This window comes from Megalops cyprinoides, chromosome 20 (genome assembly GCF_013368585.1).
Source record: "Megalops cyprinoides isolate fMegCyp1 chromosome 20, fMegCyp1.pri, whole genome shotgun sequence".
NCBI classification, from domain to species: domain Eukaryota; kingdom Metazoa; phylum Chordata; class Actinopteri; order Elopiformes; family Megalopidae; genus Megalops; species Megalops cyprinoides.
Genome location: NC_050602.1, coordinates 27182608 through 27198049, shown reverse-complemented (window position 1 = coordinate 27198049; position 15442 = coordinate 27182608). Strand labels below are relative to the sequence as shown.

The 15442-nt window shown below is 47.2% G+C and overlaps 1 protein-coding gene across 7 annotated transcripts in view; it reads left to right on the top strand.

The window, feature by feature from the left end:
• The window catches only part of LOC118795450 (microtubule-associated serine/threonine-protein kinase 3-like), a 31003-nt gene extending 22735 nt beyond the window's left edge, over positions 1 to 8268 (top strand). For 6 of the 7 annotated variants that reach the window (XM_036553917.1, XM_036553916.1, XM_036553919.1 and 3 more), the window contains 8 exons: positions 235 to 389; positions 827 to 948; positions 1409 to 1603; positions 2023 to 2246; positions 2565 to 2687; positions 2785 to 2921; positions 3513 to 3697; positions 4410 to 8268. In XM_036553917.1, coding sequence (XP_036409810.1) covers positions 235 to 389; positions 827 to 948; positions 1409 to 1603; positions 2023 to 2246; positions 2565 to 2687; positions 2785 to 2921; positions 3513 to 3697; positions 4410 to 5044 — 1776 coding nt within the window. In that variant the 3' untranslated portion in view covers positions 5045 to 8268. The remainder of the gene's footprint in view (positions 1 to 234; positions 390 to 826; positions 949 to 1408; positions 1604 to 2022; positions 2247 to 2564; positions 2688 to 2784; positions 2922 to 3512; positions 3698 to 4409) is intronic. The other variant, XM_036553914.1, reaches the window with a different exon arrangement.
• The last annotated feature ends 7174 nt before the right edge of the window (positions 8269 to 15442 follow it).

The following is a 15442-nucleotide window of genomic DNA, read 5'->3' as shown; positions in this document are numbered from 1 at the left end:
GTGTGATGAGATTCGTGGGCGTGTTGTTTGATGTGGCGCTGCATTCCCGTGGATGGACGGAGGAGTGTGGATGGAGTGTGTGTGGATAACTGTGTGGAAGTGCATTCAGAGGCGCTGCACTCAGCAGCAGTGAGACTGGGCCCGGTGCTGCAGTCCTGCGCTGGCTTTCTGCCACCTGCTCTGCGGTGCTGTCTTCGGAGGCTTCGACTGATGCAGCTCCTCTCTCTGCACCAGGTGTACAGCAGTTCCGAGCACCTGGCCACGCCCTCGAACCTGAGCCAGTCCTCCACAGAGCGCAGCCGCAGCGAGGAGAAGGACGAGCGCTGGGACAGGGAGGGGCCGCGGGAGGGAGGCGGGGACGAGGAGGCGCAGCAGAGGGAGAAGGGAAGGTGAGGAGGGCAGGGGGAGCTGTCTCTCAGCAGCTGGTCGCAATGCATTCTGGGTAACCTGCTCATCTGGCTCAACTGCTCAGGGTGGAGCTGCCAATCATCTGTATAAAGAAAAATACATTTTTACAGACTCTCTCATGATTTTATAAGGATTTCTATGCATAACAGTATGAGCTTCTAGTAATAGTAACAGTAATAGCTTAACAGATTCCTTTATCCGAAGCGCCATAGTGTTCTGTATACAGCGTCTCATTGAGCATCTCATCAGTTGTACAGCTGAGCCTTTTTGCTAAAGCTGATCAGGTTGAGTTTCGTGCTTGAGTATGCATGTGCAGTGCCAGCAACACCTCCACCTGCCCAGCTCCCAGGGTACCTGTGTATCTCGCTGTGTCCCACCTGGCCTCTTCTGTGACACCTCTGCCTCGTCTTTCTTCCAGCCTGCGGCCCAGGGCCTTGTCCAGCTGCTCGCGGCGCGAGAGGGACAGCAGCCAGCTGACACACAGCGCCCCCCACAGCCTGGAGGCCATGCCGCGCTTCACTGTCTCCACTGAGGACGAGGGTGAGGAAGGCCTGCCGGACTCTTCATCACTAAAAATAAAGAGATGAATCAGAAATGCTGAAGAGCAATTCTGTTCAGTCAAGACAGTCTCCAAAATTTGTCTTACTGTTGTTGTGATTAAAGTTTATTTTTTAGGCTGATTTACTGATTATAGTTAATTTCTTAGGAGATGGAGTAGCTGTAGTAGCAGTGGTAGCAGTGGCAATGACTAACAAGCCATGACAGTACGCAAACAATGAAAAATAGCAAGCAAGGAGCAAAAATAACTGAGGGACAAAATGCACAAGATTTGTGACAGGAATAAGTCTTGACTATTGAAATATTAAGACATTAACAGCACTGAGTGAATTGTGTGCATGTCAGTACTGCCCTGGGGTCAGTGATGCTGAGCTGGTTTGTGATTGGTTGTGCTCTGGGGTTAGTGATGCTGAGCTGGCTTGTGATTGGTTGCACCTTGCAGCAGTGGTGCCCAGCTTTCAGAGGATTCGGCTCCGCAGCAACAGCATGGGGTCCAAACGCTCCCGGACCCGGGACCAGGGGGGTCTCCGCCGCATGGGTCACCAGCTGGAGACACCCGAAAAAGCCGGGGGTCCGTCCAGAGGAAGGGTCCCCAAATCTGCCTCTGCCACCGCCCTGTCACTCATTGTGACATCAGGTAGATTTGCCTGGCTCAGGTCTCTGCAGCTTTCTGTAGAAACAATGGAAACAAATTTAGACACGTTACATTGTTGTCATTCAGTAGATGCTGTTATCCAGAGTGACTTACATACAGTAGATTACAGTTTTACCCGTTTATACAGCTGGATCTTTACCGAGACAGTTCTACCCTTCATTGACTTAACCCAGAACAGCAGTGCCCCAGCAGAGAACATGAACCAGCAACCTTTCGGTTAAGAGCCCTGATCCTCACAGTTACAGAGGTTTCCATGGAGCTCCAACCCGGTCATTATAGCACTCCAGCTGTGGTGTAAAATGAGAGTGTAACTCCTTTTCTAGTTAGCTCTGTAGTTCTTGGTAAGCAGGTTTCCATTGCTGGTAACTTTCAGTGACGTTTCTCCTCATAAATCCACACAGATGACATGGGGGGCAGTCCTCCAGGCTCCGCCTACGCACACTCCCTCTCCTCCAACCCCTCCTCCCGGGACTCCTCCCCCAGCCGAGACCCCTCCCTCGGCGTCAGCAGGCTCCGCCCACCCATAGTCATCCACAGCTCGGGGAGGAAGTACGGCTTCACGCTGCGCGCCATCCGCGTCTACATGGGAGAGAGCGACGTCTACACCGTGCACCACATGGTTTCGGTGAGCGCTGCCCGACAAACCCGTCACGCGCACACACACACACACACACACACACATACGCACACACACTCATACACATACACACGCACACACACACACACACACACACACACACATACACGCGCACACACACACATACACACACACACACACACACACACACTCCCAACCCCGTCCCAGCCACCACCCCACCCCGCTCCAGCCAGCACACCAGCAGCAGACCCATCTAAGCGCTCTTTTTTTTTTAACGAGATTCCATGCGCTCTGCCAGTTCTGCGATGCTCCGCCCCTCTGAAATTGCTATTGGATGTGTTGCAGCGTGTGGAGGAGGGCAGCCCCGCCCACGAGGCGGGACTGAGGGAGGGTGACCTCATCACCCACGTGAATGGGGAGTCGGTGCGCGGGCTGGTCCACACCGAGGTGGTGGAGCTGCTGCTGAAGGTGAGCGCCGCAGCCGCGGGACAGGTATAATCCAGCCGCTCTGGGTTCGTGTTCCGCAGAGGGGGGTGGAGTCTGAGGCTGTCTCTCCTCCCCACAGAGTGGCAATAAGGTGACGCTGCAGACGACCGCGCTGGAGAACACGTCCATCAGGGTGGGCCCCGCCCGGAAGAGCAGCGGCCGGGGCAAGATGGCGCGCCGCAGCAAGAAGAACAGGAAGAGGGACGGCCAGGACAGGTGGGAACCGGAACGGACCGGATCCAGAGGGAGCCACATCCCACTGCCTTACAGCAGAACTGGCACATTCGTCTGATCTCAGACAGATCCTGAGAGATCCTATGAAAATTTACCACTCCCCATCATTGTCTTAACACAAGGTTATTACAAGGTTCATATTGTTGCAAGTAAAAAAGCTAAATATGTCTCTATATTGTCCTTTTTTTTAATTATTTAATTAATCAGGTGTCAGATGTCATCACGCATCTGCTCTGACATTGTTTTAGGTGTCTCGGAGTTGAGACTCCCTAGTGTGTCAGCTGTAGTGAGCACTGGCTGAGTGTTACAGCCGAGACCTGGGTTCGAGTCTGTGCTGTGTCTTTCACTGACAGAGACAGAGGGAGGTGTCACAAAGCATCCCACACACACTGTGGCCCTGATAAAGGTCCCCACACATCAGTGGAAAAGCTCATTTGAGGAGAGAGTTTGAGAACAGGAGGGTCTATGAGGTGTGGTTTTGCAAAGGCAGATGCTGTGTTAACATGGTCATGTGACCGCTGTGGTAACGTGGTCATGTGACTGCTGTGTTAATGTGGTCATGTGACCCCTCAGCCGGCGCCGCAGCATGCTGAAGAGGCTGTCAAAGCAGAGCAGCGTATCTCAGACGAGCCGCGGCGTCTCCTCCAGCCTACGCCACTCCCTGTCCTCCAGCGAGAGCAGCCCGGGTTCCCCCACCCCCAGCGCCTCCCCGGGACCCCCCACACCCTGCCTCAGCCCCGCCCCCGACCACCCCTGGGGTCAGTATCTCCTCCACAGAGCCCGCTCACTAATACCCATTACATTACACTACCCTACACTACATTAAATTACACTGCATTACACGACATTACATCACATTACATCACATCACATGCATTTAACAGATGCTCTTATACAGAAGGACTTCCAGCTCAAGAGAATAGAAGTGTGTCCATCCAAGCTGAATGAGCAACAGTGTCAGGCCAGGCTAACAACACTCTCAGACCAGAGTGTGAGCACAACACTTTCCAAGCACTACCACAAGTCAACCTGTGCTAGTTTTAAACTAAATAGCCCAGAAAACTATGGGAGGTCATTAAGTACATGCACTACCGTACATGTTAGTGTCACTAATTAAAATATTGGCATACAGTATCTAGTGCCCAGTATTCATCCAGGTTGTGCTGCTGGATGTAAAAGGTTTTAAACAGCACGGCTTTTGACCCACTGACAGCAAGTAGAGTAGACTCTGTTCTGTACATATTTGGTTGAACAAATATACTTTTAATATTAAGATGAATAAACAGACCAACAAGTGTTATAGATTGTGCATTTGTTTGTTTTGTTTGAAGTTGATTTTGCTCATTATAGGAGGAACAATCTGCATCCCTCGCTTTAAGAGAATCAGAGACTCAGGCTTCCTCCTTTGCTGTAAAGAGTGGTGATTAACGCTGCAGTTTAGTGACGCTGTGATCTCTGCTGTGCTCGCAGATACCAGCTCCCCGCTGAGCTCATCGCCGTGTTCGAGCTCTCCGAGCTCCCCCGCGGCACGGGCGCGACCCAGCACCCTGCAGGGCCTGGGGTCCAAGCTGAGCAGCCAGCGCTTCTCCCGCGCAGCCCGCTGCAAGTCCGCCGGCAACATCCCCCCCTCCCCGCTGGCTTGCACCCCGTCCCCTGCCCCCCCGTCGCCCCCCAGAGCTGCCCGCTCCTTCCACGGCCGGACGCCGTCGCCCCCGGCGACCTGGCGGCACACGGCGCGGTCCTGCAGCGCGGAGGCGGCGAGCGAGCCGAGCCCTGCCCCCAGGCGCAGGGAGAGGGGCGGAGCGCGGGCTGACTCAGAGGGCGAGGGGGCGTGTGGGGGCGTGTCCCCCGTGGTGGTGAGGAGGCGGGACCTGACAGAGCGCCGCGACTCCTTCAGGAAGCAGGAGGCGGTGCAGGAGGCCAGCTTTGATGTGTCGGGAAGCCCCGCCCCCGTCCCCGCCCACAGCAGGCGGCACTTGTTCAGGGCGGCGTGGATCACGGCTGCGTGGCCCCAGCGGCATGCGGAAGCTGAGGGGAGGGGCGCGGCCCCACCCCGAATCACCCTGCAGGGGTCCGGTTCCGAGGAGCAGGGGGAGCAGCAGTGAGCCAATCAGAGACCAGACCCTGAGGGCGGCACTGACTAAGATGGGGGAGTGACCAAACGGGAGTGACCACTCCCCCCGGGGAGCTGCTCAGAGCTGGCCGGCAGGACAGGGGCGTGGCCCACAGAACCAAAGGGGCAGTGCGAGTGGATACAGGCGGAGTTTCGGAGGAAACTCAAAGGAAGAAAGTCATAGGAATGCATCCGCTTCCGTAGTGTTACACTCCACAGGATGAAAGCGTTTTTAGATGCATTTTACGGCCCCTAAGGGAAACAAATTTTGTTTTAATTTCTCCAGCTCTGACAGTTTAATTTCCAATAATGTATGTTGAATGCGTTTGACTGGGTCAAGCAGGTGAAGTTTTCAGTTACTGCGGTGGTCTCACCTCAGACTGAAAGGTTTGGCTGAGAGGTGCATTTGTGAGTACGATGATGGAGCATTTCTGCTGAGCTTGCATGGGGGGGAGGAGTTAAGCTTGACTCAGTCTAATATGTAAATACTTTGTAAATACAGTAGCTCCTGGTAAGGTTTGCTCTGGGAGTGGACACCGCATATCTTTTGAGAACTCTGCAGATGATCTAGGTCTTAGACAGAGGTATTCAGACAGGGCTAAATGATTTTAATGAAACCAAATGTAAACTTTAGATTTTAGCATTTATTCCTTTTAATTCTGGAAGGGCTCCATATTTTTGCAGGGAGTGCTGACTACTTTATTATTTTTTTTAAACGATACAGTTGTGTACACTGAAAGGTATCTCTGCCTCACAAATGCTTTTCAGCAGTACTATACTGTCTCCTTTAAAAGCATACCTCTGGTAGTTTACCTTCATGTTTTTGTGCTAAAAACAGGGTTTTTGTTAGGATATTGCGCTGGGTAACTATGGACACATGTTCAGTGTTTCAGTGGGTCAGTGTTTTACATCCATTCTTGGTTCCAGATGTTGCAGGGTCGAGCTTGCTTCAGAAGGTTTTGCCTGTATTTGTCAGGGGTAAAACCCTAAAAAATTAAATGTGTTGCCTCTTGTCCTCTATCCCACTCTCAAAATGAGAAATACATTTACCAAGAATTTCCGAAAGACTTACTGTGGAGGAAAGAGGGTCTACAGAACATCCATTTCAGCTCAGTCTCTCACTGGAGTATGACACTTGTTGTAAAATTAATATCATTTATGTTGACTAATGCATTAGTAATAATCTAGAGCAGTAATACCCTCAGTTAATGCCAGTGCAAGTGTAGGAGTTTAAAGTAAGATGATTTCTTTTGGCATGATCTGTGCTTTTGCACCAATAACTTGATGGTGTTCATACTCAAACATGATGTAGAATCTTTTAAAAACACTGATTTGTTGCCTTCCTGAAGTTAGCTGCCCATGTCATCTCGTCTGTGTACCCCTCCCTGTCCTCTGACCCCCCCCCTCCAAGAGCAGTTTACTGCTCACAGTTTACCCCCGCTCTCTCTGTGTATTACTTGAAAGCGATCGACGTGTGCGTCTTTGTACTGTACGTGCGTTTCCCTGGTGATATTTTCAAATGGTTGCTGATTTGTTGTAGTGTTTTTGTGCCTTGTAATCTGACTAAACTTGACGTGATGCTCTGAGTAGCCCTGCTGACCCTGCTGGTCTGAGCGAGAGTGTGAAACGGACCCCGGGTGAGGAGAGAGGGGACCAAAGTCTTTAAGCAGGACGCCTGTCAGGGCATCAGCACTCCATTTTATTCAGCCTTAGAACGTTCTCTGAAAATAAGCACCAGTGCAGTTTTTGTGATCTCTGGGCCTGCCGTTACATGTTGGGCCTGCCTTGCGTGACACCTGCTCGTCCCTCAGTACAGTAACAGATTGTGTGCCAAATGAGCAGGTGAAGCAGCCGCCGCTTCTGAGCGCTTGGCGTTTGCACATGCGTTGTCTCAGTTCAGAGCGCAGTGTTCACCAGCCTAATTTACATCTGGTCAGCAAGACTGAAGTCCATTAGGCGTTTATTGAGGTTTTTAAATGGATTGGCCAAATATCAAAAAGTACACTGAACACTTCAAAAAACGAAAGACACTGGAATTTAGTTGGACTGTGGGATGGAGGTGTACAGAGGGTCTGATGAACTCACTGACTGTAACATTAGAAAGTGTTTACACTGTTAGTAATGAAGCAAGAGCTTCTGTAAACAATCCTAAAAAATAGCTTTTTTGTTCCTTCGTGATTCCACTTCATAAAATGTATCCTGCAGTGTGGTTCTTGTACAGCAATTTCTGCATCTGACTATTGGACCAGAAGCAATTTTTTTTCCCCCAAAGACATTGTCATTAATCATTGTATTTGTGTTTTTTTTTTCTTTTAGTTTTCAGTTTTGGAAAGTCTGTTTTATTCAAACTGCATGGCACCAGTGTGTGTAATACTTGACTGCACAGCATTCTGGGACAGTCACCCAGCCTGCAGTAGTCAGTGTGTCGCTTGTGTATAAGCACACCTGTGTGCTCCCCTCATCCTCGTACCCTGAACCCTGTTTCCCAGCTCTGGTTGTGGGGGCAGGTGTGTTTCACCTGAGCTTGCTGTTCGTTTGGGTCATTTAAGCTGCTAATTCTGTTTTACCATGACCAGGGCCAGACAAAAAACACACTCAAACTTGCTGCTTCTGCAAGCTGTTGCCGTGGAGTCATGTCACTGTGGACACTTCATTCATTTCCATTTTAACTGTGTCACTGCAAATTCACTTCTCACGTCTGAATCGCCGTTTTTTTTTGGTTTGTTTTTTTACGCTCTTTTGGCCTGTTTGTTTTTGGGCACGGAGCTGGGTGTGTGCGATTGGGGAATGATATGGGAATATGGACAATTTCTGACCAGTAAGGTTCCTTTCAGAGCCATCACTGCATCACAGATCACGGTTCATCACGGTTTATCTGAATTATCTCCTGCTCCTTTATAGCAACTCGTTTGGTTCTCAAAGTTCTGTGTGTTTATTGCACACATCAGTATTCACCAGTAAGTTCCATCCTGTGTTATAGATGACAAGATTAGATAAACTGGATTTCTGCACATTTTTAACACAAAGCACAGTGGCTTGTTTCTTGTTTTAGGGGGAGACTGAGTGTAACTGAGAAAATGTACATTTTGGAGTTTGTCACTCATTCCTTCAGTTGCAGATCTCACAGGTCGACCAGCTTTATTCCTACTCCAGGCTGTTGTGAGGATGTAGGGGTTTTCTAATTTGTTCTCTAACAGTCTTTGTGAACAATAAATTATTTGCAGATGGTGTTTGATAAGTTGAGTGCTGTTTTTTTCCCCATTTCCATCTTATTCTCATGAGAGTTGTCTTTGACAGACTGATAAATAAGAATTCCTCTCTTTCAAGCAGACCCGCTGAGCACTGCCTTCAGACACACTGAATTCCAGAGGGAAAATCGATCATAGTGCCTCGTATATTCCAGCTCGTCTGCTGAACTGGTCTTTAAAGTGTCCTCACTCTGTTCTAAACTTGTAGTCAAAGGGGATTGTTCTTCAGGGTTGAAACTGCCAAAATTGGCCATCCCGGTCCTTTCCTATCTCGGAACTGGCTCAGTTTGCACACTTTTTTTTTATCAGAAGCTCAATAAGATGAAGATCTCTGATCCAGGGAAGAGCTTAAAATGTAGTGCTTACTGAAAGTGGAATATGTACGCTTGCTGTAACGTTTTCAGAGCGAACTAAGTAAAAGGATATGTCTCAGCCGGTTACCACAATGGGTAACCCGCTAGGTATATTATTAAGCAGAGAGAAACAGTCAAGCTGTGTTTAAAGGAAACACTTTATTTAGTTCAATCCTTTTCTTGCTTACTGTGACCGTCTCCCTGGCCTCTACCTCGCTCCTGCACTGACCCCTTGTGGACAAAACCGTCAGCACCTAGCGCCACCACACGCATGGCTTTGCCCAATGAAGTTACTAATTTAGTTTTAAAAATCTTTATGATATTCCAAGATTAATATCACATTACAGGTCCGGTCTGCATAATTAGCCTATATTAATATTGTAATGTCTGCTTATAGATTTTTAGAGTTTTATGGTGAATATTAGTTTCCCAAGAGCTGTTTTCATCTCAATAATTTCCTTTACTATCAACCCACATTACCACACCATGCCTTTTGAATAAAGAAGACAACATATATCAAATACGAAAGCTGCGGACAATAGCCCCGATAATGTAGCGGTTGCGACATGTGTGAGACTTCGAGTAGCTCCGGAATATCCCAGCGGAGCACGGACAGAAACACACAGGCTTAAAATCGTTTGGCCGAAGGTTCCTGGGCACTCCAGTTCTTATAATGAAGAAGGGTCTAAGGTGTGACTGCCAACAGATCATGAGGGTTAGAGAGGGAGCGGTGGGGGTAGTGATCATATGGAAGAAATTTACCTTTAGCATTAGCCTACTTACTTATTTATAGCTTAACGTACTTAATATCTATAAATTAAACATTTTTTCTTAAATAGTTTGTTCAAGAAAAGTAAATTTTATTGACAATTTAAAAATTGTTTTAATGAACAAACATGTCTGCGGAGATTATCAGGTTTGTATCTAGCTCCGTTTTCCTTCGAGTGCTGCAACTCAAAATAGCATAAAAGTGAGTTTAGTTTACGTGTACAAAAAAATCTTCATCTGTATTTTGCCAACTTTCTGACTTATGGTAGTTGTTTTTTTTCTCTCTAATCTCAACCTTTCCTTAAACCTTTTCCTTAAAAACTAAATAAAATCGCTACAACTTTCTACAGTCCACGGCACACGTTTCCCAAGCAGTAACAGTTCCGTTTTTTTCCGGCTTTGCTCGTGTGTTTCCGTGAGGGCCCGGTCCCACGCGTGCGTTTCTCTTCCCCCGCCTCTGTGCGGGGCTGGAACATGGCTGAGCTGGGAGAGGAGAGGTATGTGCGGGGCGAGAGATAAAGAGAAAGAGGGAGCGCACCGGACAGAAACGAGGAAAAGGAAAAGAACCGTTTCATGTGTGCACAACAAGAGATTTCCTTGCAAGGAAATTTAGTTTTTAGGTTTTCGCCAGCGCGAGTTGGTCCCTCGTCACTTCGGGAAATCTGGAGAAAGTTTTTGCGGGTGAGTTTTTAAAAGTTCTTTGCAAATTTCTACAGTAATGTCACCGAACTGTAAAATGGTGGAAGAGCTAGCGAGCAAACTAGCTGACGTTACAAATGTGTGCAGAGCTGTGCATATCGCTAGTTAGCGATCTTAGTTTGCAGACGTTACTCCAACTTCTGAGTTGCGTCACATGTAGTCAATACCTGGTTATCTTGCTAACAGCTGTCGACAGATCTGCAGGTCGCCACTTTGTGGATAACTCACCAGCGTCTGCGCAAATTTAGTTGGCGATCACAGCATCTTTAGCTACGAAGCACTAATGTTAGCTTGTTAGAAAGTTGCACGCTTGTTTTTGCACGATTGCATTGCAAGATATATGGGGACTCGAAAAATATTTTCTTTGCCAGCCAGTAACTTCTCCCTTAGCTAGTTAGCTGGGACTTAATACTTGGTCAGCTGCTCGGATGCTAGCTAACTGCACTCGTCAGCAAAACGCAGCGTTAAATCGTTTGCAATCTAGCAAGTGAGCGCACTTGATCGCTGTAAAGACGCCACTATGAATTGCATATAGCTAGTTACTAAGATAATCTTTCCTAGTATTGTGCTAGTACGAGTTCTTACTAGCAAAGAGTGTTCATTTGGCTTTTCATATAAATATTTTAATATACTTGAGTAATATAAACTAGATTATACTATAACTGTATGTACTACAACTATATGTATACATACTAATATATATAAAATCACACACACCCTAAATTAATATAAAATCCTAGATTAACTATTTCACCTATTCGTGACTGCTGAGAAATCTCAATCTCGCCTCCGATTTCGGGTGAGTGGCTATTAGTTAAGGTTAACTAGTCGGGATGAGGTGAGGTGAGTCAGATGGTAAGCGATCCTAGTCGATCCGCATTCTGGTAAAATAGCTGTTAGTATAGCTATAATGTTCGGGGTTAGAAGAATTTTAATGTATGCATGTTTTTTCCATTATAATGGTTTGCTGGTTAGCGAATGTACACACTAACATAATTTCTTAGTAGCTAGATAGCTAGCTGGCTACATAAAATAATTTACGTTTTAGTCGCTCCCATTTTGCAACTTTTGAGAACATTACAAACGCGCAGAAGTTAGTTATTTACTGTACTGTACATAAGTAGCTGAACTTAGTTTATGCTGTTTGTGAATCTCTGGACGAAAAAGTGAACTTCCGCGACTGTCGCTAAGATAGCGTCTTACTCTAGTGGCGATGGACACAAATGTCATTGCGTAAGGACCCTGCATAATTTTTAAAACCTGGCGTGGGGCTCCACGGAGGTACCGAGGATATGCAGACCGTGTCACTCCTGTAGATTGCTGCAGGTTTCAGGAAACACCTGGCATTCAAGATGGACTGGAGTCTGCCCTACAGGCTGGCCCAGGCCTGCAAACAGCTGATGAGCTGCATTATTTAGGCCCAGGAAATGAAAGCACTGGGTAATTAGAGCAATCTGCTTCTGGTCCCTGGAGACGGTGAGACAGACTGTCCCCACATGTCTCTATGCATTTGCAGAAAGCATCATCATTATTTTTTTTTGTACCATAAGGTTTTTTTTTTTTTTTGTATGGATACATAGTTCCAAGCCTATAGTGCTTTGCAACTTCTGGGCAAAGGACTTAATTTTATAAGGTTATTTTGTTTTCAAGAAATTTAAAATAATGCACTAGTTTTGTTTGTTCATTGAACAATCGTCGAAGAAGTATATTAAAAAGCTCATTATAAGGATGTACAGTGAGTTAGATTCAGCATTTATCAGAGACAAATGACAGTTGGAATTCCTCATCGTGCATTCAGGAGTTTGCATGCAGTACATTGCTTGAGGACAGCGTGCAGGACTTTATTTCCGAATACAGTTATGCTTGATGGTGTGGTGCACTTTTTTCCCCTTATGCACTCTGTGTTCAGAGATGGATCATTTGTGTTGGATGCAACTCCTCAGCATGTTGGAAGATTCAGGTGTCAAGCCTGTGGCCTCTGCATAAAAACTGATGACATGCAGAAAAAGGAAGCTGCACTGAAGTATTATTACCTTTACACCGGCTCATTTTTACCTCTGACAGGAAGGGGTTGCAGGGACTTCCCTGGTCTGGCATACAAGAGTCTGCCAAAGGAAACCTATTAAACAGGGTTTGCACATTTTTTGTTAAATGATTGTTTTTTTTTCTTCACAATATGAATATAATCAACTATATAAAGTCAAATGGTAAAGAATGATTTCCAATAGAGTTTTCATAAATTTTGAGAAAAAAAATTAAAGGACCTATTTGTGCATGTGATATAATGATATAATGTTCATATTTAACATTGTCATGAAAATTAAAAGAATTCACGTGCTCTCTGAGGTGGGAGTAATTGATGTGTAAAGAAGGTGGAGTTATGAGGTCAGACGCTTGATCACTGCCTAGATACATTTTCTAATATTAGAACATTTCTTTGATTTGTTGGAGCTACTCTGGTGACTCCTGAACACATGATCGCATGTTAGCCAATAGGAATCCAGGAGACCGCTTAGCTTCCCCTCTCTCTAGCAACAGTGACTTTCCTGCTTTTATTTATTTATTTTTCAAAATTCTCTCTTTTTTTTTTTGGTCTGTGTGGATACACCGGTGAAGAAAGTGCTCCGTCCAAACTGGGAAAGTAGAAAAAAGGGGTGACCGACGAAAATGCCAGCTGGTACCCCAGACAGCAGGCTTCATTCACTGCAGCAGGCTGGAATGTTGATGATAATTATCTTGTTAAGTTGTAGTAACAGTAGTTTTGGTGACATTTTTCTTTTTTTTTTCACAAGAAGACCATGACATCAGCGAGCAAGCACAGAGCGCTCAGGAGCTTTCTGTCTGCAGCGAGGTGGAGGAGTTTAAATAAACGGAAAAAAGGGAAGAGGCAAAGAAATGGCTTTTTTTTCGGGAGAGGGGGGTGCGGGCGGCAGGGGGGTATGGCGTGAGGATTGCGGGCTGTGGTTGGGCATGCCAGAGCCACGTGTCCACGGCCGCCCTTTTTTTTTTCCTCTTCCGGACGGAGGCTGCTGGAACTGTGAGCCCGCAGTGGTGTGCCGGTCCGGTTTTCCCTGTGCCCGGGGGTGGGGTGAGTGTTGCCCTCTGAAATGCCTTCTCTGTGGATGGTTGTTATCAGGAGTGTTATTACTGCAAACTCCTGTCTGTTCTTTCGGACGGGGCTCTCTGAGCGTGCCGCCATTGGTCCGTCCTCGCGAGCGATGTCACGTTAGGAAGGTGGGGGAGAGAGCGGAGGGGTGCGGGTGAATTTTGGAGATGGCAGAGGCACCCCAAGTCCCCGGTGGAGATACCCTGAGTGGGGGTTTGTGGGTGGAAGAATACACTCCTTCCAAACACAGACAGGGAAAGGGCGCTCAGTCAGCATTCTAAAGGTCAAAGTGGATTATTGATATTTTTGCTTGAATTTTGAATTATTGCGTGGGCAGATTTACCCTGTGAAACTCAGGCGATCTTGTTTCCGTGACTCATCAGCTTGCATGCAAAACCACACTCTTCTTAACGTGTGGAAAGAGCTTTAAAGACGGGGGCTTGCGTCCTCCCGGCTCCCTCCGCCTCCAGTGGAATGGCGGCTTTGGGTGCAGCGCCTCCGGTCCGAGCATCCCTGACACGCATCTCCATTTTGGTGCTCGGATTTCAGCTGTGAGCGTTCTTTTTTTTTTCACCCTGCTCCTTCTCCTCTTACTAAGATCAGACCAGGGAAATCCCACACGGGTACCTGTTGTAGAAGGTCGAAGGCCAGAGCAGCGCTGTGCTGGCAGCCCCATCCGCTGAATCCGCAGCTGAAGACCAACATGTCTGCTGCGTTTCGTAACGTCAGGGCTCGCCTCCGTCGATGCTCACGGCTCATCCCATATTGTGTCCCGAATCATCGGTTTGCAGGTGGGGGGCAGCTGTTTCAGGGGTGACGGTCATCTGTGATGTGAGAGGTTGTTGGAAACGCGTGGACCTCAGAGGCAGAGCTTATCAGTGCCTGCTCTCCTGGTGACGTTGAGCCTGGTCAGTGTGAATCCGTGGATGGGTTCATTGGGATGGTCGGAGAGCGCCATTTCCTGTTGAGTCTCTCCAGCTCCCTGGGGTTTGGGATCTATGGCAGAGAGAGAAGAGGCAGGAAGCTCATAATTTGTGGCTTTGAATGGTTGTAGTGATGAGATAAGGAAGAGGCTGAGATTCTCTTTTTTTTCTGTGTTTCTCTTTTTACTAAGTTTAGTTTGAGTTTCCCTGGATATTTTCCTGGGACAGTATCTTTTCATAAATCATTTCTTTTTCATCTTTTTCAGCATGCCAGGTTTAATGGATGCAATATTAAGAGGGACAGTGGAGAATATTAATGGGATTATTCTGCATCATAAACCTGGGGCTAACGGCAGCTGTTCTGCACTGCCCTGCGGTTTGCATGTGTGTAAAAGTCATGCGTTCCAGCCCTGCTGGTTTACATTAGGAGCCCCATAGAATACTAATGTATTGGTGTTTCAAAAGGACATCTGAAGTAAATATACATGCCAAAGGTTTTGCAACTAAACAGAATGATTCTGTTGCATGGCCCAGCCATCCTGGCGTTCTGTCTTGCTCTTCCAGAGATAGGGGGGCCTTTTTTTGCTCCTGGCCTCTTCCTTTTCCCCAGGAAAAGCCCGGGTCACAGAGCCTGCAGATTATCATGTTCAGTATCCTGTCTCCTAAATGAAATGGAGGATGTCTTTGGCGCCATCTCTGACAGGCCTGTGGGCTCTGCAAATGGAGGTCCTGAAGAGGGCTGTGCTAAAAACGTCTAGATATTCCTGTAACGAATGAGTAGAAAAGTCGGCCCCTCTGAAAAAACCGGCTCTGTGGCCTGGGACCCTCTGGTCTCGCACGTCTCTGCTGTGCGGGTCTCTCTTTGCTTCCCAGTCTGCAGACTGTGGCTGCATTTCAGCACGTTTGGCATTGGGTAAAATATGTGTATTTCCAACTCTCACAGTTACGCAAGTCCAGAAGAGCAGAGATTTCATGAGAGAAATTCAAAGTCGTAATAAGATCATGTCCAGTGCTTTCACCACTGCAGTTTCACTGGAGTTGTGCATGAGCTGAGTGTGTGTGTGTGTGTGTGTGTGTGTGTGTGTGTGTGTGTGTGTGTGTGCGCGTGCGCGCGCGGAGTTAATGTAGTTAATAATATTATATAGTTTATATTTTATAGTTACTATTCTCCTGACTATATTATTTCCTGGGGCGCTTGCTGTTCTTGCATATATTTTTAAAACATATACAGACTAAAATATGCTTTGTCTGTGAGAACAGGGAAGTGTGTTCAGTACGTAGGAGTCTGGCTGA